This window comes from Sebastes fasciatus, chromosome 12, assembly GCF_043250625.1.
Source record: "Sebastes fasciatus isolate fSebFas1 chromosome 12, fSebFas1.pri, whole genome shotgun sequence".
In the NCBI taxonomy this organism is placed as follows: domain Eukaryota; kingdom Metazoa; phylum Chordata; class Actinopteri; order Perciformes; family Sebastidae; genus Sebastes; species Sebastes fasciatus.
Window position 1 is genome coordinate 32,025,566 of NC_133806.1, and position 22,928 is coordinate 32,048,493.

Genomic DNA, 22,928 nt, shown 5'->3' on the forward strand with positions numbered 1-22,928 from the left:
GTGCAGCCATAACATTTGAGGGAGATTTCTGTTTATTTCGGTGGCATTTTTAAGAAGCTTCTCATGTCAAATTTTGTGAGCCCACTATTAATTATATTACTGTAATAAATAGATAAATGATTTGAGCAAGCATTCTTGCATTGCATCGTGCTCTTATCAAATGAAGCTGCAGTTGTTTTGACTCCAAAGTCTGCACCTAAGAAAACAGCAAGTGGTGAAAGTGCCCTCAGAGATAAAACAGGAATTAAGTTAACACTTTTCAGTTATCTTTAATCTCACATTTCTACCTTTTCCCGTTGGGCAGGTAAGGTTCGTCCCAGTTAAAATGTGAAATGTTAGCTCTGCTGGTCTCTGCTGCAGCAGGAAGAAGGGCACGGTCTTGTCAAAAGAGCTCATTGTGCCGCTGCGGTTTGTTGTGTGCCATGCAGGCCTGAGCCCATAGATGACTCTTGTTGTTTCTGCGCAGGCCTGGGTGAGGCAGATGCGAACCAGAACAATGGCTGCGTCTCGGAGAAGCCGGCGGTGACTGACTCCACGGGCGCTGAGGGCGCTGAGGGCCCCCGCCATCCCTGGCCCGACGCCAGCACAGCTGACCCCGATGCCGCCACGCCACGCCCCCACCTGGCCCGCCTCTTCTCCCGAGATGCCCCGGGCCGAGAGGACAACACCTTCAAAGAGCGACCCTCCGAATCAGACGAGCTACAGACCATCCAGGAACACAGCGGAGCGGGTTCAGAGTGCGGTTCGGAGAGCCCCGAACAGGACCTAGAATAGGCTAGCTTTTTTTTTTCCTCCCTCCCTCTCTTTTCTCTTTTCCCTCCTCTGTTTTTCGGTCTCTCATTTAAAGAGAGACAAGAACCCCACATTTGACAAGTACAAAATATACTACCAACCACTACAACAACCATGGCATCCGCAAGCAGCTCTGCACAGGCCGCCTTCGGGCTGGGCCGGAGGAAGAAGAGCCCCGGCCTCCTGGATCAGATTGGGAAGTTCTTTGGAGGGGACAAGAAGAGGAAGAGCAAGGTGAGGAAGCAGGGAGAGTCGAGGATGAAAACTCGACCCTTCTCATGTATCTGTTCATTCTGCTGATTCGCTCCCAGAACCACTTTTTACTTCTGATTCTTTTAACAGATCTTGTAAGAATTTGTTGCAACATATTTTTCATATAGATTTGTGTTGGTTTAACTGTCGTTTTTTTATGGTGAACCGAAGTCTGACATCGTCCTTTTGATTCACAATAACTGGCTCATAGGTTATTTGTCGACACTGGATAATGACTTTGGGTGGGATTTGTTTTATTACAAAGAGCTGTGATTTTGAATCATTTAAGGATACATTTCTATATTGTTCTGTTTTTTTTTCTTTCATTTGAATGGTACTGACATGAGTAGCATTTTTTCTCTCTTCAGTTAAATTTAATATATCTGTTGTAGATGTGATTTGGTGGATTTGTTCGCTGCCGTTATGCAGTTTGTTTATTAGAAACGTCAAACTGGAGTTAAGAACAGCCGTGTTTCAGTTCAGGTACTTTCCTTAATGAGGAGGATGGTGATGTCAGAGACGGGGAAATTCACGCCCGGATCATTTAAATGTAATGGTGGTACATTATTTCGGATTCTTGCAGAGGCATTACTCTGCAGAGCTTCTTTGTAGAGTGTCTTTGATGTCTCTGTCTCCGTGGTCATCTTTAAACATCTGTGATAAGTCAGCCACAGGGAGGTACTTCACTGCTGTTTGCACAGTACAGCAGTCAGTCTCTGAAAGTCAGCGATGATCACATTATGCTATGAATGATCAAAGAGATGTATATTAACATATAATGATATGTATTAGAGTAGGAGCATTGTTATCATCCCCTGTTCGGGAATATATATACAAGAGTCTGCATTCTGTAAAGTCAGAACGGGCTTATCTTATCTTGCAGGCAAGTGGTTCATATTAGGAGGCACTGGAGCCTGCGTTGCTTTATAATTACTTTGTACGCTAGTGTTGTCAAGATCCCATCATTTTGATCATTAGTAGATATAAAAACCTTACTGACTTTGACAAAAAACTGTTTTTATATTGGTTTAGTGTTGCTGTGTGTACTCCTGGCACCAGTTTGTCCATCAGTTTTAGACAGACTGGGATCCACTTCCAGACAAGATGGGTTGCCCGGCTCTGTCGCCAGCAGCCATTAAGAACCAGACTGCAGCTCTGGTGGTGGTTCCACTCCTTTTTTTAGTCCGTGTGCACTCAGTGATGCCCTCTGGAGGTGGTGATGAAATGGGGATGCCAAATGTGGTGAAAATATGGAGTTCACAACAGCATTGAAATCTTGGTTATCTTGACAACATTACAGCAACATGCTGAAGCTAAATCCCAAAGCCTCTTGTAGTGCTCTCAGAAAGAGGAAATGTACTGCTCCGTATGTCCCATCATCAGTCTGCTCATTTTGACTGCCGTCTTAAAACACGGCTATCACTGATGACGGATTGAAAGGAGAGCTAGCTACGGTACAACGAACCAAATCCTCTCTGATTATAAGCTTTTTTTTCTATTCTATTTCTAACCCTGCAGAGCGCTTAATCAGCAGGTTTGCCAAGGTAATTGCAAAGAAACCACTCAACAGCATGCACACGGTGCATTTCCCCCACGCCTTATGTCAACTATGAAAAGGTGTTCAGTGTAGGATTCAGGATAAAAAATGATGTTATTTATACTGTAAGCTACATCTGCAGACCAGATAGTGTTTTGCTCAAGAAATGTTCAGGGAAAAAATGTCAACAGAACAAATTATGAAGCTTTCATTCAACATTAGGCTAGTTGCTGTTTGATTTTCTTATTCTTTATGCCATAAAATTGTACATTGCTCTCCATATTGATGACAGGTTTACTATAAACAAAGTTGTACAAATATATATTTATGTATTCACCAAGGGTTTGCCTTCAAAAGATAAGTGTTAGCATCTTTAAGGAACGACCGACAGGTTCGCCCCACCTCCGTTGCCTCTAGCAAAAGATCAACCTGCACTAACTTTCTGCTGCAAACACTTATTTCCCAGCAAGAATTCCTCATGAAGACAGATATTTTTTAGCTTAACTTCTGATCCGCCCTGCCTGTCTGTGTGCACAGACATTCTTAAATGCATACTTTGACTTCTAGGCTGCAGTATTTTTGGGGAAAGATTGTGTCAGTGTTTTCTGTTGGATCTTCAATATGCATGCTTTTTTTCAGTAATGCTGGATTGTTTTAAATATGTGGCAGGTGTGGAGACATTTATAAACCGATCCCTTTTTCTTTTTCATGTCCTTTGTCTGATTTATTTACATAATTTTTAATCCGAGCCCGAGTCTGGGCTTTGAGAAAATGTTAAGACGGCACGAGAGATTTGTTTCATAAGTCCTCAGGGCACGAAACAACTGCAGGAAATCTGCATTTGAATGATAACGGATGTTTGATCATTTCAAATTACGGAGATATAACGATGTGCTAATTGGAGGGAAAATAAACTTTGCATGAACATTAGCTATTCAAGCAGAAATGTAGACTCATAAAGAACAGATCAAATTTAAAATTTGCATATTAATTTGTTGAATGGCAGACAGAATCAGTCATGTAATGCAACGCAGGAGTGATTACTGTATGAATCAGGCTCCAGCAGAACATTTGAAAACCAAAACTCGTGTGATGCTGTTCTCTAACCCCAGTGTCTTGGATGAGGAGGGGGTGCCGGCGGTGCCCCCCCCCCCCTCACATCAGTGTGCTCACCTCAGGTTCACGTGTCTTTGACCCAGTCAGAGAGTTTGTTTGAACCAGCAGTGGATCGGTGCTGATCCCTGTTTTGTTAACGCCTTTTAACTTTGCAGTGGATACTTGTAACCGTTTGTATCTGTTGTGAAACTGTTGTGACCGGTGACCGGTGACCGGTGACCTGTTCCTAACCCGATCCTGTTCTAAGCTTTTTGGATTATTGCTTGATTAAAACTCTTTAACAACACTCTCAGCGCTCTCTTTGTTTTGTTTTAATGCTCCATGTCTCTCCTTTGGTTCTTCTTCTGTTGTGAAAGTATCATAAATTGTTTTAAAGGACCAGTGTGTAATATTTAGGTGGGGGTCTATTGGCAGAAATGGAATATAATATGAATAAGAAGGTTTTCTTTAGTGTATAATTACGTGATAATTGATGATAATTGTGTTTTCGTTACCTTAGAATGAGACGTTTATATCTACATAGGGAGCGGGTCTTCTTCACAGAGTCCGCCATGTTGCACCGCCATGTTTCAACAGTAGCCCAGAACGGATAAACCATACTCTGTTAACTTTTCCTGCTCGGGCCGGAGTAGATAACTTTACTCGCTCCCATAGTCACCGCCACTCTCTCTCTCTCTTTCTTCACCACTCACTTCCCACATACACACATTCTCTACTCACTGGCTCTGCTCCAAATGGCTCTAGAGAGGGTCATTTGTGTTTTTGCGTCGGCCACCATAGCCCTCCAACGCGCTTGACACACAGGAGACGTGCAATCTCCTCAACTCACCGCTAGATACCGCCAGATCCTACACACTGGACCTTTAGAGCTGGGGCAAGGTACCTGCGGGGTATTAAAGGTATTAAAAAAGTATTGAATTTGATAATCTCAAAATAAGGCCTTCAAGTCCGAGTGAAACATAAGTTAGAGCGTCTTTAGCTTCTGTACTGTGAGTATTCCCCAGTGAAACAGAATATTTGAACGGTGTACAGTTAGGGCACGGCAACACAGCAAATTTGAAGATGCAAATTTTCTTCGCCATCGGAAGCAAATGTTTTTTTGCTCCTTCGCTGACATAGAATGGAAGTCAACAGGAGGCAAATGTTAATTTCACGAATGTGTGACAGTGCCTTTACAAAAGGGGTTAAATCAAGTCCTTCGCATTGATTATAACGGGGCTTTGGATGTAGTGCGATAAGGATCCTCCATACACACCACCCTTGACGCTAAAGGTTGCAGATTGATGTATGAATGGGTTTTATGTATTCATGCAACAATATTGGTTGGTACGTAAGCTCACGTAAGATGTTGTTTTACAGGAAGAAAAGATAATTGGATTTTGATATAAAAATATGAATAAATGGATTTTTTTGCGTATATTGTTATATAGGTGCACAGTATGACCAGGGAGGTGATTTAAAAGGGTTAAAAAGGCATTTTTCATTTAATCTCGACTTTAATAATATTGAAATTTGTTTAGAAAGTATTGAATTTAGTTTAAAAAGGTCTTAATTTGTTTCTTGTCCTTTCGTAGGATTAAAAAAATACCGTAACGTCATAAATAACTGTCAAATGTATAAAATGTTTTTGTGTGTGTAACCTTAGAAATTACTCAGTTTTGTTACGACAGTACAGGTACTGTTTACGTCAGTACTTGACCCCTTGACCGGAAGTTGTCAGGAAAGAAAACAAACCGCTCGCACCTTGCTACTAACAAGCTAACGTTAGCTCGTAGCCTCAGTAGGGGCAAGTTTTCGGTAGTTTTTAGTTTCAACCAGGTCATTCAATTTTGTAGATCCAAAACGTTTTTTAAGGGGAGAGTTAATTTTAGAGAACATTAACGTGTAGTAGTGTCTTGTTGTCATGTTAGGAGGCTAACGTTACAGCGGCCATTGCCATATAGAACAACGGAACGTAAATAACGTTACAGACTGTTTATAGCCACCTTCCTGATATGTAATGTTAGCTAAACTAGCTACCATTAACTAATTCCATGGTGTTTCTTAACTCAGTTACGTTACCAGTGATGGAAAGTAACTAAGTACATTTACTCAAGTACTGTACTTAAATACAAATCCGAGGTACTTGGACTTTCCTTAAAGGTCCCATAACGTGATCATTTTCAGGTTCATACTTGTATTTTGTGTTTCTACTAGAACATGTTTACATGCTGTAACGTTTCCTTTATTTTCCTCATACTGTCTGCTTGAATATACCTGAATTTACCCTCTGTCTGAAATGCTCCGTTTTAGTGCATTTCAACAGAATTGCAACAGAATTGTGTTGCCTGGCAACACTTTGGGACCGTGTTTACCTCCTGTCAGCTGATGTCATTAACATACACTGCAACCAGGAAGAAACTGGGACACATTTAGAATGTTTACGTTTAAAACCGTGTAATGGTCTAAATATTTTATATTTGTGACATCACAAATGGACATAAATCCTGACGGCTTGTTTCAAACGCACAATTTCTGAATACGGGCTGTGTGTATTTCTCTGTATATTATGCGCTTCGATACTTTCACAGTATTTATAAAACACTTAAACCTGCTTCATAATATAAAAGACATGAAAATCTTACTATTTACAATATGGGACCTTTAAGTATTTCTGTTTTCTGCTATTTTATACTCCACTACATCTCAGAGATATTGTACTTTTTACCTCACTACATTTGTATGACAGCTTTAGTTACTTTGCAGACTACAGGTTAATATATAAAATATAATCGATAAATAAATTATTATATTATATATCAGTCAAGGCTTTATTGGTCCCCAGGGGCAAATTCACAAGCTCTATGTAAAGTCATAAATAAATAGATTAAAATCAACATTTACCACCACCTGCAAAATTAACACGATGAACACAGATTTACCACGAGAGAGGGGTTACTGCAACAATTACGCGTCTTTGTCATTTTTCTGATATTGGAGTACACACACACATACCTCACAAAGCTGTTGTGTATTAAATATGAATGTGGATGTTAAAATAAAATGTACTATTATACCCCAGCCTGAACTGCTCTGCTCACAACTGATAACAGCCAGCCACTCTGATTTCTTATTACTTCAATTTTGAACTGATGTTGCAGTTTATCTTTCTTCGATTAGTCCCAAGCAACAAAGAAAACAAGCCAAACGTAGAAAACTTGAGAGCATTTATTCAGGGATCTTGGGATTTGTGTGCAGTCTCAGCCTTTAAGATGATAGACTTTAAGACAAATTGATATTCCAGAGGTCAATCAATCAATCACAAGCCCCATACTGCAAAACAAAAGGGATTATCAGAGAAGGTTTAATGGAAAGCAGAGCTACTGTTTATCTCCACTCTGATAGCACTGAGTAATGGATGACTGGCTGGACTTGTTTGTGTGAGCCTAAAGATGAAACGGCAGGAAGAGAGAATAAAACATCTCTCACTCACAGTTTGTCCACTAAAATAATCACCGCAAGCCAATTGTCCTTGTTTTCTGGAGACATGATAATTGAGATAGACTTTGCATGTTCATGAGGATTACAAAAGGAAACAAGTGTTCAATTTAGAAATTCAGTTAATACAGGCCCATTTTGATTTCTATTTAAGAAGTCAAAATGTGTGTCTGTTTTCGCTTAGCTAGATGGACCAAGAAACAAGAACAGCCGGGCACAGGAAATTATTACACGATGAAAACAAACACTGGACAGACATGCAGTTTAATTTAATCTAAAAACAAGCTGCAAATGATTGCAGAATTAACAGCAGGCCTGCTTTATCGGTCACACATGAAAGAAGACAGTGCAACCTCTGTGTATGTAGCCTCTGAGTTCAAGAAATTTAAATATAATATTATTATTATATAATAAATTGTAGGGTTATGTGCTACATAGTAAATACAGTTAACTATGGGAAGCTGAACATTATGTTTAATCATTTTTAAAAAGCAAGGCGCTCTCCAGCATCATTATATATTTTTTTGACAAAAAAATAAACAATTATGACCGCACAATATCTATATATACAGTAAGTATATAATACATTGATTGATACAAGTCATTTTGCCATTAACAAGAGCACAAAGAATTTGAGATGATGTGAACCTTAATTTGTTAAAAACAATAGAAGAGGAATTATCAATTGCCGGATTACCAGACTGCCTTTCCTTCAGCAAAAAGAAAAATATATAATCCTCCTTTTTCTTTTAATTCATCCTTTTTCTTAATAATCCCATAATAATCCTAATGATTTCCATACAGTCTATAAGAAAATTCGTTTTTTAAGCCTCCGCGCCGGCGACAGCCTTGGCCGGACGCATTATGTTTTTGGGTCGTCTGTCCGTCCATCTGTTTGTACGTACTAGTCATTCATTTCTTTTGACAAAGGTCAAATGTCAAGGTCACTGTGACCTCACGTCCGTCCCATTCTTGTGAACACAGTATCTCTGGAACACCTTGAGGGAATGTCTTCAAATTTTGCACAAACATCCACTTGGACTCAATGAAGGTTTTGGTGGTCAAAGGTCAAGGTCACTGTGACTACACAAAACACGCTTTTGGCCATAACTCAAGACTTCATGTCCTAATGATGACAATTTCACACAAATTTCTAACAGGATAAAATGATGAAGTGAGGACATTTTTGACAAAACATGGATGTAAAGTGCAACTTGACTGGTTGGCGGAGGCAGGGAACCGCGCAGCACTAATTTTAGTTCTTTTCTTCACCAGTTCTATTTGACAGCAAAGATAATGGTTTCATTATCCTCCTTTTTGTTTGGTATTTGATCTTTCCTTCCGAGGGGAACAGCGAGCTGCAGCTGCCATGTTGGTGTAGCTCCACCGCCAGACAAACTGCTGTGTTTGTCAGCCAGATCGATTGGCCTTGTGCTCCCTCTGTTCATGAATCTGAAAGAGCGCAAAAAAAAAAAGCAATCCCAAGAATTGAATGCAATTATTACTCCTTTCTTCTGGTTGAGCGAGGATGCACAGTCTGACACTATGGAGCAAATTGTGAGGAAATGAATATGTGCCAGGGTTCCTCTCGTTCAGTGCTGCAGGGTAGATACCTGATCTCTCGAAAATAAGCTGCAGATATCTCAACACAATACTTAAATGCAAGTTTTTGATTTGTTCAATGTTCAGTGAGTGAAGCTAGTTTGAAGTATTTTTGAAGTTGTCGATTAGTGATACTAATGATGATGAATCTCCAGGTCGTCCGCTCTGCTCAGGATGAATTATTAAGCATCATCCTGATTTCTGTCCCGGCTGTGACCTCTAACCTCAGAGGAGGCAGTTGTGATCATTAACCTGCACTTTGTGATAAGCTACAGGGCACGAATACCTTGAAGCTCAATCTGTGTACTGAATCCTGATTTCTCACTCATTTCACCCAGTTCATATTCCGCGTGTATTCAGAATACAGCTACTGTATGTATAACAGCAGACACGTCTGAGAGCTGCCCAGCTTAGAGTTAGACGAGAACATAGATAAGCTACCACTCTCATAGCTAATCTGATGATTATGAAGCTGGACCCATGAGATGCGATGCTTAGCTTAGCTTAGCATAAAGACTAGAAACGGAAACAGCCAGCCTGGCTTACTAACAAACATGTTTTAGATTAATTGGTCTTGAATTTGGTGCGTTCACGTTCCCCACAGGAACAATTCAAATCAATTTAGTGATCCCCTTACTTTTCATGTAACACACCATCAGGTCAAAATTGTAATTTGTCTAGTAGCTTATTTTTCACACACCTGCGCTAACAGAAAAAGCGGAATTGAACGTGCCACGCACGTTTTACCGGTAGTAACGTTACTATTAGGCAGCGCCTGCAACGGTTAATACAAGGGAAATATAGATTTTTTAAGATGGGACGAATAGTCACAGAAATTATTCGATTTTTTTATAAATAACGACTAATCGAAAAATCGAAAATCATAACTCATCCCTACTAAACATCAACTTGATAGCGTCATCATTTTAAGCATGTTGCCATGCATTAACATTTAGCTCAAAGCACCACAGTACTGCCTCACAGAGACACTGGCATGGCTGTGTTCTGTTAGTCTTGTTTTACCTGTGGACAGAGCCAGGCTAGCTGTGTCCAGTCTTTATTCTAAGCTCAGCTAATCTTCCCCTGATTCAATATTCAGATTTAATGGACAGTTATGAGAGTGATATTGATCATCTCAAAAAGCTAACAAGCTTATTTCCTAGAATGTCTAACTACTCCTTTAAAGACATATTCATGCCCTTTTCTCTCTGCATTGTAAAATAAACCAACTATAATTCGACGTGTAGCCACTTCAGGAAATCCAGGAACTTAATATTTCTTTCTTCTGCAATTTAAATTTCTTGTTATAATGATAAAGATAAAAGAAGTGGATAGTTAGCATGAGCCGTGATTGTAACTGTGGCTGAAGAAAAACGAAAAGGGCACCAACTATAGAAAATCCAAACTCCAGAGGAAAGCTGTCACAACACTGGACACACTGCATATTATATATGAAATGCACACAAATTGTGTGTGTGTGTGTGTGTGTGTGTGTGTGTGTTACAGGCAGATGAGCTCTTTGTGTCTCTCTTTTCACTTTCTCTCTCTCACACACTTCAGACATCAAACAGGGATCAATGATGTGGCTTCCCTCTTTTCAAAGATACTACTGCAGTGAAAGTTTGAGAGGAAGTTTGAGAAGCTGAAGGAGGCAGAGGCATAACATTTACCAAAATAACTAATTAACAACAGAAAACTGTCTCTGCTCAAGATGTGATGGTCTCCATCATCATTAACAGCATGCCAGGATCTAATGGAAACCCCATTTAAATGTTGATGCATGAAATTATCCAATCCATCCTCATGAGAGGATTTGATGTCATCGCTCTTTTTTTTTTTTTTTAGCTTTTTCAAATGGAAAAATAAAGACAGAAAAGGTGTTTTCAAGCAGGAGAAGAGATGAGAAAAAGAAAGAACAAATACAGAGGAGAGACTCATTCACATCAAAGGGACAACTGGCGGAAATTGAGAACCGTACCAGCAGAATTCACACAGTATTTGATCTCCTATTCCGTCTCCCGTCTCTTCCTTTTTCTCGTCTCTTTTCCCCAAACAAAAGGCATGATAGCTATTGAAGCCACAGAGCTGGAATACACATGATGACGTCAACAACAGAAAGGCTAGATTTACTCCTAAATCTCCTTCAAATAGTTGAAATAGTAATAGGATATTACGGGGTTTTTTCCCCAAATGGAACAAACCTTGTCTTTGTATAAGCCATGATTGTCCGTCTAGATATCCATTTGGGTGGATTGTGCCCTCGGTGTGAACCTTTCTTTTCCTCTGTGTTTCCTACTCTGTATTGATCTAATTGTTGGTTGGTCCATTTTCACAAAACCTACAAAAGACAGTAAAGGTGACGTATAATCTAACACCACATCCATCATAGTGTGTAAATGGTGGCGGCGGTGGCGGTGGCGGTGAAAGTCTCCCCTCTTTCTGTTCAGGTTCTTTGATGTGAGATAATGGATGTGAATCATCAACAGCTCACACACACACACACACACATTTTCCTGTTACATTAATGGGGTCAGAGAAAGGGATGAATGAGGTAACATTAACTGAAAAGACTGAACATACTGAGTGGGTGGAAATTAGTTTTTTTCTCCCGTGGGCTGCAGGTTGTTGATGGCGTTCGGTTTTAGAGGAATTATACTTTTCACCTTTTTATGTCTGTGCTGTTTGCATAACTTAATAGAGGGATATTTTAATGTTCCAGTGGGGTTTTTTTAAAGGCAGAGAGGATATCGACCGAATTACAAGCTCATCTTGACGTACTCTTTGTAAAAGTCTGACTTTGAAGAACTTGCCTGCATTGATTTGTTCTTTGGGATGATAATTACTCTTTGTTCAGATCAAGAACATTGACAAGAAAATACTGACATCCTCAACTCCTCATTTGTTCCATTTTAGTTTGCTTTTAATGACTCGTGTCCAAAGGTTGTTGCCAGGTTGGGATGAGGGTTAATGAGGAGGGAGTCGTCTGCAGACGTGAGGCGGCTAGTAATGCTGCTGATTGCATGAATATCTGTGGCAGGATGGAAGTTATCAGGAGATTTTCTACTGAGAAGAGTCAGCAGCACTGATCATGAAAATATATTCATATTCAGAGTCTCTGCATCTGTTCTTCTCTTCTGACTGTGCGGCATGAGTTTTTAAAGACGTTCCTACATTAGACTCTAAAGGTGTGAAACAGATGGTGAAATCCGCCAATGGAAAAACATTTAAATGAGCCAAGTTTCTGAGTAGGACTTTGCTGTAGATTATTCACCATTATCCACCAAAAAAGCATCCTTACGTCATCAAAAAGCTGGAAGTATGTCCTATTTAAATTTGGTATTTTTCATCCTGTACCCTATATTCCCATGTTTTTGTGTCCAGGTTGAAAGAATACAGAAGTTACCCTTTAATGCAATGCAATTATTTTCATTTTTTTTCAAGTTACAGATTGCAGCATTATGTGATTAAGATATTAAATCACCACCTGTGTCAAAAACACTAACATCCAATTATTATAAATATGAATAATAAATTGTTAACAATTCCATTAAAAAGTAAATAATTTTGTAATTTGGTGTTTTTGTTCTCATTGTTAAACAGGTAAGTGGGACAAGCAACGGGGCAACCTACAGAATGTTTTGTATTATTTTAAGTATTCAATTCAGGTAGTGTTTAATTTTTTTTTTTTCAGGAATTTAAGTGTATTAAGTATTAATGTTACATCTATTATTAAAGATTTTGAGAAAATCCCTGTGAAACTATTTGAGCATCTAACTCTCAAGAGTCAAGGTCAAGTCACATACATTTATTTAACACATGGGTCTATTTTTCCTCTTTTTTCCTTTCCTTTCCTGTTTCTCTTTTTCCCTCCCAGGGATCTTTCCGAGGTGCTCTCTCTCCAGGCCCTCAGAAAGCCTCTGCAACTTCCCCACGGAAGCGCGGAGCTGAGAACGCTGTGGTCCATTTCTTCCGCACGATCGTGAGTAATAAAAAAATAATATTAGTCACAGTATCTAGGAGTAAGAGTCTGCATCGGCAGTGTCGCCACTGTCCCTGTTTCTTCCAGCTTTTCCTCCATGTTTGTCTCTTTGCTCCTCTGTTACTCTGTCAAATCTCTTTCCTCTCTGTGATTAACTCCTCTTCAGGTGTCCCCCAACCCTCCCAAGTCTAGGGTGAGTCTGCTTTATGTTGCTACTATTGAATTAGAAATGTACACTAGCGCGTGAAATACAACAAAAATAGACCAATACATTTCAATAGTGACAGTAAATATATATATATATAGGAACATTTGGAAGCGACAGTCAGGGATTGTACATATTGTGTAATCTGTACCATCACTGAACCTCCAGGATGTGATCCTGAAACTTAAAATGTGTACATTGTTATAACAAAAACATATAAAACTAAAATTACATGATTTTTTGTGTTTTGGAGGACAGTAACGTACCCCACTGCACACTCAAATTTGATCACAGTGTTGCTATCAGTTTAGATAAAGGACTTCCTTTGACTAATTATTATCATATTGGAAGGGCATGCTGACAGTATCTGGATTTGTGATTTTTTTATTACGTTTTAAGTAGTGAGTTATTTAATTTGAAAGCCATTCACTGCAAATTTGCAAACATAAGATGCACAAAAACAGCAACATGTGGATAAAGTTTGACAAACGCACATCCAACATACAAATTCAACCATTTAACCAGAGTTCATTTAGAACTTTTGACTGGTAGTGTATTCTCTACATGCTGTATGTCTTTGTTGCTGCTGGATGTGACTAAATTTGTGCTCTTTCCAATGTGAGCACCTGCCTTGCTCCTCTCTCCATCCCCCCACATATCTGCTCCTCTTCCCTCTGCTCCTCATCTGCTCCTGCCCCCCCGTGACCCTGTGACTCCCCCCCCCCCGGACGGACCCTCCTCTCCTTCCCATCCTGCCTTTGCGCTGAGTAAGACACACATTTCTATTTTTCACCCTCTCCCTTTTACCTCTCTTTTTCCTTGTCTCTTGTTTCTCTACACATCTAGTGGAGAGGACTAGCAGCCAAGATAGGCCTGGTACGTTGTTTTAAAAAAAAAAAACTGCAAGAACACAGAGGTATCATGCCTAATTAAACCGAGGGGGCAAGTAAGGTCATCCTCTCAAACAGCCTTCGAGCGTGACGCCTGTGGCTCTATTTCCATTTAGTCTCCATCAACCACTTTAGCTGTTGTAATCTGTCCATACATCAGCGATAACGCCCTCATTTCCCTCCGATTTAAGTCCATTTCCAACCACATCATACTCATTCTGTAGCTTTGCAGCCTGGCTTATCCATATCATGTGCGTATATTGTATATTCATGATAACACAGGCCTTATTCTGCTCTTCATTAGCCTAGCTTCATTTAAAAAAAATCCTCTGTGACTGGCTGCAGTAAAGCTGCCTTCTGCTTCATTTGGCGACGTTATCAGCACTTAATTTAGGGCCTTCATGCATGTGTGTGCATGTGTGTGCGAGAGTGTGTGTGTACTCAGACAAAGGAGACTCTCCTAAAGGACTGTATGAAAATTATTTGGGCAGGACAGGAGGTCAAAAAGGGAGTTTATCATTTTTCTTTTGGCTGAAGGCAGGATAGTCTGATTGTTTTTAGGAGAACAGAAGAGGATCTTTACTTTTATTTTATATATATATATATATATATATGTGTTAGCTTTCCTTTGCAATAAAATAGTTAGAACAAAACAATTTAAGTTGCACCATGGTGTTCATAAGGGTGCACTTTGCAGTATGCAGAGGACAACAGCTCTGTCTTTGCATCTTGGTTTTAATAATGCATGTATTGTTACACATTAGAAGTTCCATAAAGATATTATAGTTTAAATTGGGGGTACGCAATTAAACGCATATCAATTTCTCACCAATTTATGTTATTTTGACATGCTGATTGGGGGCTGATTCAGTTTTTCTCTAAGTCAAGGAAGGGTTCAGAAGCAATATTAATGATGCTTGGGAATTTTTGACATTTTATACTCTAATAATTTACTCTAATTATTCATTTTCATACAGTCCCTAAGTTTTTCTAAGTGAATGAACCATAGTACATGCGTTTGATGCATATTTGATCAGACATCCGCTCTGTTTGTTTTTTTTCCACTTGAAAGGATGAAGCTTTATAACCATACAAGGAGAGTCAAGCAGCAATGATTTGAAATGTTCCCAAAAGAAAATACATTTGGTTGATTGCATCCAGCGCGAGGAAGTGAATAAACCATCAGTCATTAAGATACAACAGAAAACAGACTCTTCAAGAGCTGATTAGCATTTGCTGTCAAGTGTCAGCACGTGGTGACGATACAGGTTCCAGGCGACTGCCGTATGGTCAAAAGTAAGACTGTTTTGCAACTGTTGGTTTCAAATTCTCAACAACATATGCAAGCAGAAAACTTTTCCTTTTTCATATCAAACTTTGCTGCTCCGAAGCTTTTCTAACTCATGCATAATTCACACAAAATGCTTAGATGAAAACATTGACAGAAATGCAACACAATTATACTGTAGAAGTAAGGCTAAATTGGATTGCACAGAAATCAATACCTAGTTTCCTTGAAAATATTTGGATTTTTTTTGTCGAGCACACCGATCCATCACTCCTGAGCACAAACCTAGAGAAGGAAGTATTATGTTTTCTCTGAAATTTAAATCTGGGGCAATCCGTAGAAAGGTCAGCCAAGTCTTAAATCCCCAGAGAAACCTCTCCAAGACTCTTGTAACACACTGACTCCTTTTCTTCGTTTCTCTTCTCCCTCTGGCAGGGCGACCAGAAGTCACAGTCTGCTAAAGCCAAGAAGGCCAGTGCAGGGGACGGCAAAGGCACCCTGACTAGGATCTTCAAAATGGTAAAAAAAACTGCTTGTCAGACACTTTCTAACTTATTTCCCAGTGGCTTCTCTACACTACTTCTCTTTCCTGGAAGTCAAATTGCATAGAAACAGGCATATATCCCTAATCACTTTCTTGCCCCTGTTTTGTTTTTTTTGTTCTTGCCTCAGTGATGATATCAGCAGCAGAGTGAGTAACTGATTCGTGATGGAGGGATACTTGAGTTTAACTCACTCAACATTGATATGCTTAGAAGACACCCTAATCTCATTACTACTGCAGCAGCAGCAGAATAATAAGAGGCTTTTAGAGACAAGATTGATCATCGTGCATGCTACAAGCTTTATGCCCGCGCTGATATAATCATGTTGAAGATGGTAGATCCAGTTCTGATAAGGGGTCCAGCAGGGCTATTGCTAACATGCTGTAACTGCTTTTACAGGGGAGGGAGTGGTTGTTTATGCACAATGTATAATATAACATTATTATTATGCAATGTCATCAATCACTCGCCAAGCACGACCGGCTCCTTCAGGTGCTTTGGAGGACTCACAGCGCACAAATGTTGGCTGAATATAAAAGTGATCATTAGGCACACAGTACACAGTACCTGAAAATCATTCAAAGGCCAGGCATGTATAATAGCTATTATTCATAATGAAATAAAAGGTATAGTTAGAATTGCTTACTTCACTTTCATAGTGTGTAATAAAGCATTTACTTAAGTGATTGTGCACACGGAAATATAAAATCATTTGTGAGCGTATTTGAAAATGTTTATAAAATCCAGTAATTGACTTGTGAATAACCCGATTATATATGATATAGAGAAGCTGCTGTAATCAATTATTTTATAACAACAATGGCTCAAATGACAATGTGCATTGTGAAATGTGTCTCGTAGTGACAAACGCTACAGTTCCCGTCAGCTCTACTGAGCATTTTAGTATCTTTCAGCTCATTGTTTCGGTTTTCGGCCCACAACTATATTGTACAGGTTCAGTCTCTCAGCATTGTTTGCAGCAATAGTAGACAGTGATAAACCCACTCACTACCCACCCAGCATCAAATGGTAGACACTGTGGAGCATTTAGCAGCTAAAGATACAGATTTTTTCAGTCAGTGGAGACCAAAACAAAGCAAAAAGTAGAATGAATATTGGACTTACATTCACCATGTGTCCAGAGACAAGACGGCAAGCGAATGTTGCTCTGTGTCTGTTAAAGGTGTAAATAGGCAACGTCATAGGGTGCTAATATGTCAATGATGTGTTTACAGCTTGTTGCGCTGCTTCCAAGTCAGTAAATGCAGGTTTGATATATAATTAGACACACAAATAGTCCTCCAGATTCCGAGACCAGAACAACTGACTTTTCAAGTTTAGGTCTTGGAAAATCTTGTCTTTAAATAAAGAGTTAGCTCTGACCTGTTAGCTACATGCTAACATCACATCTGTTAGCTGCTGGTCAAAAGAGAGTAAAGGTAAACTGGCAAGCAGCTTCCGTTCGGAAGTCAAAGTGTAAACACAAAGTTAGTCGGGCATGTCGGTGGTGAAACGTTGGTTTCCCCAGTTTAATATGTACTAGTGTGTGTGAGACAGGGACGTTGGAATCATTGAGTTTTTGGTCAAAAATGAATTAGATCTACAAAGTTTTTTTAACAGAGAAGTACCTCTAACAGGTTGATAACCCCAAGCTTCCAAAATCACCCATTTTGAGTGTAGTGGGCTGATTTAATGGGCGTTATCAGAGCACGGTTAGAAGTTATGACTCTGTGCTCCCACACAGAAAGTTTGTGGGCAACACTTCCTTCAGACTGCTGTATGCTTGACTTTCCAATTTATTCTTTTTGTTGATTTGTTTTCATGTGTCATGAAAAGGAGTGTCTGCTTTCATGCTCTGCCAGTTTTTACCTGTCAGGTTTTAATTAGCCAGCCTCTCTCTCTCACTGTACCTTAGATTACTTAGTTTAGCAATTACTGAAGCTGGAGAGAAATCCAAATTTCCCCGAGGCTGCATCCTCATCTGTAGTGGCTCACTTGTTGTCACTAAGCTTCAAGAGAGTAAACAGCTCTGGAGATGACGAACCTCTGGGACGTTTGTTTCAAATCTTTCTGATATGGCTAATTAGCGCTGACTCATCGTCATCACACTAACACTATCCGTTTCATTCAAACATAAACTGGCGCCGCACTCCATACTGAAGTGTGCATTAAGCCATTTTAATTAATGTTTCTCACTTTGTTTCTATTCATTTCCAGATTTTGCTGTATATTGATTTGTTTTCTTTTTCATGACAGATAATGAATATGGCTCTGAGAATGCTAAGAACTAAAGCTCCGTCCCCAGCCTTTGTTTTATGAGGAGGAGTAAAAAGCTTCTCACAATATGCATTATCTTCCTCAATGATCCATAAAGATTTGCCTCATTTGTATAATCTTTCTGCCTTTCAGAATCCTCCTCTCTTCCCACTTTTTCATCGGAATGAGAGAATGGGATGGGAAAGAGTACAATAAAGTCTCAGAGACGGCTTTGTGATAAACACGGGATGTCTAATCTGAAACTTTGGGGACAAAAAACAAATGGATAACTGTGAGGTTTACCTCTGAAAGGAGGAAATGCCTGTAGACCACAAATAAAAACACCTTTGCAGGATCTGTGAAGCGATATTTTTTATCTTCGGCATTCCTAACATTTCAGTGATTTACTTTTATATTTTGTTTTTTATCGGCTTCTATAACTATGCATCATTGCAGGCCTGAATATTTTCCACAAACTTAATAACCAGCTTGTTTCTCACATGAAAGGGCTACTCTGCCATGTTAAGTCTTATTATCCAGTAGGAGAACTTATAACAGCTGAAATGCTGAAATGTTGGTTAATTCAAAGATGTGTGACTACAACACTCAGGCCTGACTGATGAAAGAACTGCTAACACCTGATGAAATACCTTAGTTTTCTTTTGTAACACAGGATGTGACAAGTCAGCCAGACAGCTATCATTGATGATTCATAACGGCCTTCATCAACAGTGAAAACTAAACATTTTCCGTGACAACTTATTGCCTACAATTACCTATTACTTAACATGCTTGACCGCTGTCTACTGATGTGAAAACTCCCGTCATGGACTAAGTGAAATGACTAAAGGGGCCAGACTCCAGAAAACACCAGAGTAGCCCTTTAATGCTGAGTCAGACCCGAGGGAGTGCCATCTCCACACATTCATCACATATGTCTTGTTGTCTGTTAAACAGGGAAGCAGGAGTGCTTCTCCAGCCAAACGCTGAAGTCCCTCTCATCAACCCCTTCCAACAGCACGAGGGCAGACGTTCAACATCGCGGGACTAAAGTGGGAAAAAAGAGGAAGAAAAGGAGGAAATCTTGTCACCCCCTAACTTCACCCTCCCCCTCCACCTCTGATAACACTCTTAACATACGCTAAATCCTTCATTACCTCCCCATCCCTTTGGCTGGTAGATAGCGACACAATCTGTTTCCCCCCCCTCCCCTGCATGCGTTGTGCTGAGTCTGTGCAGTCGTCATCATTAGCATGAACTTTTTGCTGAAGTTGATCCCGAAGCCGCTCACATGTGCAGCCCGAATGACCCCCCTGACCTCCCCCGCAATGGCTCTCTCTACTTGTGCTTGAGTTTTCTGTGGACGTCTTGAACGGTTCCTCTAACAAAATAGGTGGCTAAACCGAAGCACACCTGGAGCAGTTGAAGGATTACGGCCGGTGCAAGTCCGACTGACTTGACCGTCATTGCCGCTTGCCGATTGTGTGAAAAGGCCGGGGTGTTTCTGTTTTTTTTAAAAAGAGCGGTTTTCTGTCTCGTCACACTGTCTTTGTCGTTCCCACAAACCTTTTCTGTGAACCCAAACATAAACCCGTGTTTAACAGATTTCACATTCTTACGAGAGCCATTTGGTCACAGTGTGTCTTCATTCAACCTTTGTGTCTTAGCTGTAGTTAAGTGTCCTGTCGTAAATGTTATGTCGATCTATGTTTGTCATTAGGGCCTGATTAAGGCTGGCTGTGGTTTTTGCGGTAAAAATTTTTTAATTTCTAAACCTTCTAAATCACATTTTCTGCAATAGTCACTGAAAAAAAATACACAAATAAATTTCTAACGTATCATTTCTTTCTCAGTCCCTGAGATAATGGTATACACTAATAATGATGCCAGATTCAGACCTTTCCTCTTCGCCTTAGTGTAGTCTCTCCTTTGTCTTCGCTGTTTCTATCTCACGCACGGCACACATACTGTAAATGAAATTCACAAAAAGCCTCGCTCACCAAGCAAGTGCCTTTCCTCCCGACTACCAAAACAACATGCTGTGTTGCCTTTCTTGTGGATAATTTAAAAAAACACACAAACACAATTTCAAAAAAGGTGCTCTGTAACTAACTTTAGTGACACATTATAAAGTGTTTCTTGGGAATGTGTAAGTTGCAAGTTTTCTGAAAAAAAAAAAAATTAAAATAAGCTCAGCACTTCCACTTGTGCTGTTCAAAACATCCATCTTCCACATGTGTTTAAAAAGCATGCGTGTGTGATCTCTATAGCATTCATCTCTCCCACTGTTTGCGTGTGCTTGAGCCTCGTGAGTGCTGTGTAGTGTTTTTTTCTGAATGGACCCTGTGGATGAATGTAAAGATCCTCTTCATTATTGTATGTGTAATAAAACATGACCCAGCCACTTAACTGAGAATAAAAAATAAAAATTATAAAACTACTCTCTACGTTGTGTAGTGTGTGTTTTTGTCTGGCGTGGCACGACCAACTGCAAATGACTCATTCAAAAAAAAAAGGGGGAGAGAGAAGTGATGTTATTGGGTTAGGTCACAGCATCGCTGCAGGCAAATGTACCACCGTTTCTTTCATAAAGCCAGAATTCATGACTCATTTGGTAATCATTATTCATGCAGAGCTTTCCGAGCTACTCATGACTGGAGCAGATGGAGCACCATTCACTATTCAAGTACAATCACACAGAGTATATTATACATTTTCAAGTCATGTTGAAATGATAAAGAAGGCTGGCTGTGAATGAGACGCGCACAAAGGGAATTACCTAATGTTTTACCTAACAAAGTCTTTTTCATTCCCTTTAAATAAACATCTGTTCCCACATAACAATTTGTATTGATAAACCTGAATCAGAGGGAATGCATACTGACATGCATTCGCTAAATAAACCCTTTGTGAATGGACAAATGTCCAAGATGTACGAATCAAACGCAGGTTCCGCTCAGGGTTGTGTGTTGTCACCCCTCCTATTTATCATGTACGCCGAAGACACTGTCCTGTTATCTTTACTTCAAGGCTCAGACGCTAATCATGGTTCTGCATTACATTTGTCTGTTAAATGGTGCGATGATAACTATCTTGATCTCAATGTTTCCAAAACAAAGGAAATGGTCATTGACTTCAGACGCAATACTGAACACAAAGTTAGTGTCATAAATGGTGAAGATGTTCAGATCGTGGAGTCGTATAAATACCTTGGAACTGTGTTTGATTGTAAACTGAGGTTTCATACGGAGTCTATCGTCAAACAAGGTCAACAGAGAATCTATTTAATGAGGAAGCTGAACTCTTTTGATGTCAGCGAGAGGATCTTAATGAACTTTTATTGTTCTTTTATCGAAAGTCTTCTAACCTTTTCTTTTATTTGTCGGTTCAGCGGCTTAACCATTAAGGACAAAAACAGCCTGTATAGCATCGTTAAGGTTCTCTCCAAGATTACTGGAGTCACACAAAGAGACTTGTAGCAGTAATCAGGCGGTAAAGAAGGCAAAGAATATTATCAGCCAACCTCTTCATGTTCTGTCTCATGAGTTCTCATTGATGCCTTCAGGCCGCTGTTATCAGGCCCCTCTGAGGAGAACTAACCATTACTCCAAATCTTTTATTCCTTCTGCCATCAGGTTATTAAACTCAGACGGGAGTCATTTCACGTAAGATTTTTTAATGACAGTTCCCTTACATGACAAATCATGTAACAATGTCTATTTATTATCTATTCGTTTTCTCTTTTTAATTGCTATTTAATATATTTTATTAATCTGAATGTGAGGTGAACTTTAAGAAATGATTCCATTAAATCCCAGGCTGGTTTGAGTAACAGGTCTATGAGTTTGAAGCCTTATCAGACGCCAAAACACAGCACAGTGGTTCATAAAACTATGGGACAGGATTTTATAACCCTGGGAAGTTATTACGACTGTACGTCTTTTTTTCAACGATCGTGAGATAAACCATAGAAATGCAGTATTCACATTACAAGGCCACAAGTGTGATTTTGCATGTATTTGTTAGGCTTGCAAAAGTTGAGTCAGTTTCAACTTTTTTTTTGCCAGATGGCTCTGTGTTTAATTGCTGTGCTGGCAGCATTCAAATGAATGGGGAGGCTGTGTTTACACGCTGGGTTAACGCTGATCTGAACAACAAATTGTGACGTCATGTGCTGAGCCAGGCTAGCCGTTTCCCTTTACTTCCAGTCTTTATGTTAAGCTATGCTAATCACCTGTAAGTGTAGTTTTCTTGAAACAAACAGTTATATTTACATTTACTCACATTTACTTCTTCATAAAACATTTGTAGAGGCAATTTAAAAATATATATATTTAAAATCGTACATTATTAACATCCATCTTTGCTAGCTTGCAGTCTTGTTCTTCTGACTTTTTTTTTTTTATGACATCATGACTTTTTGAATAACAGTTTTTCTGACTTTTTCATAGCAGACTATACTAGAATTTGTTTTCAAATGAAATGCTATATAATGACTTTATGCTATATGCCCTTTTTTATAACATACTATACTATGCCTTTTGAAATGACATTTTTATGATTTTTTTAAAATACTATACTATGCCTTTTTATGACATAGGCCTACTATACTATGACTTTGTTTATGGCCTCCTTTCATGGTCCTATTGGTTTTTGTTATAGTTTGTTTCCTGTTTAAGTTTGAAAGTCTAATCACCTGCTCTCCTCGTGTGTGTGTTTCCTTTGTTATTGTCAATTCAGCGTGTAACTTTTTTCAACATACTATACTATGACTTTTTTTTTACATACTATATGCTTTTTTTTCGACATACTATACTATGACTTTTTTTTCGACATACTAAACTGACTTTTTTTCGACATGCAATACTATTTTTTTCCTGATTTTTTTTTGACATACTAAACTATGGATGTTTTTCGACATATTATACAATGACTTTTTTTGATATACTATACTATGACCTTTTTTTCGACATACTATTCTATGACTTG

The 22,928-nt window shown here is 39.3% G+C and overlaps 2 protein-coding genes across 9 annotated transcripts in view; both read left to right on the forward strand.

Moving 5' to 3' along the window:
- LOC141779740 (myelin basic protein-like) overlaps window positions 1–898 on the forward strand; it is a 55,891-nt gene extending 54,993 nt beyond the window's left edge. For both annotated transcript variants that reach the window (XM_074654736.1, XM_074654735.1), the window contains exon 4: window positions 467–898. In XM_074654736.1, coding sequence (XP_074510837.1) covers window positions 467–774 — 308 coding nt within the window. In that variant the 3' untranslated portion in view covers window positions 775–898. The remainder of the gene's footprint in view (window positions 1–466) is intronic.
- On the forward strand, window positions 690–20,380 carry LOC141779741 (myelin basic protein-like). 7 transcript variants are annotated; one of them, XM_074654738.1, is made up of 7 exons: window positions 690–1,026; window positions 12,651–12,755; window positions 12,922–12,948; window positions 13,807–13,836; window positions 15,574–15,657; window positions 15,811–15,829; window positions 18,897–20,380. In XM_074654738.1, exons 1-6 carry the CDS (start codon window positions 907–909, stop codon window positions 15,811–15,813), a joined length of 369 nt encoding a protein of 122 aa, XP_074510839.1. In that variant the 5' UTR covers window positions 690–906; the 3' UTR covers window positions 15,814–15,829; window positions 18,897–20,380. The 7 variants fall into 7 exon arrangements, with proteins under 7 accessions (XP_074510839.1, XP_074510838.1, XP_074510843.1 ...); XM_074654737.1 differs by lacking the exon at window positions 15,811–15,829 and having other exon boundaries at window positions 892–1,026; XM_074654742.1 differs by lacking the exon at window positions 13,807–13,836 and having other exon boundaries at window positions 892–1,026.
- Window positions 20,381–22,928: the final 2,548 nt, after the last annotated feature.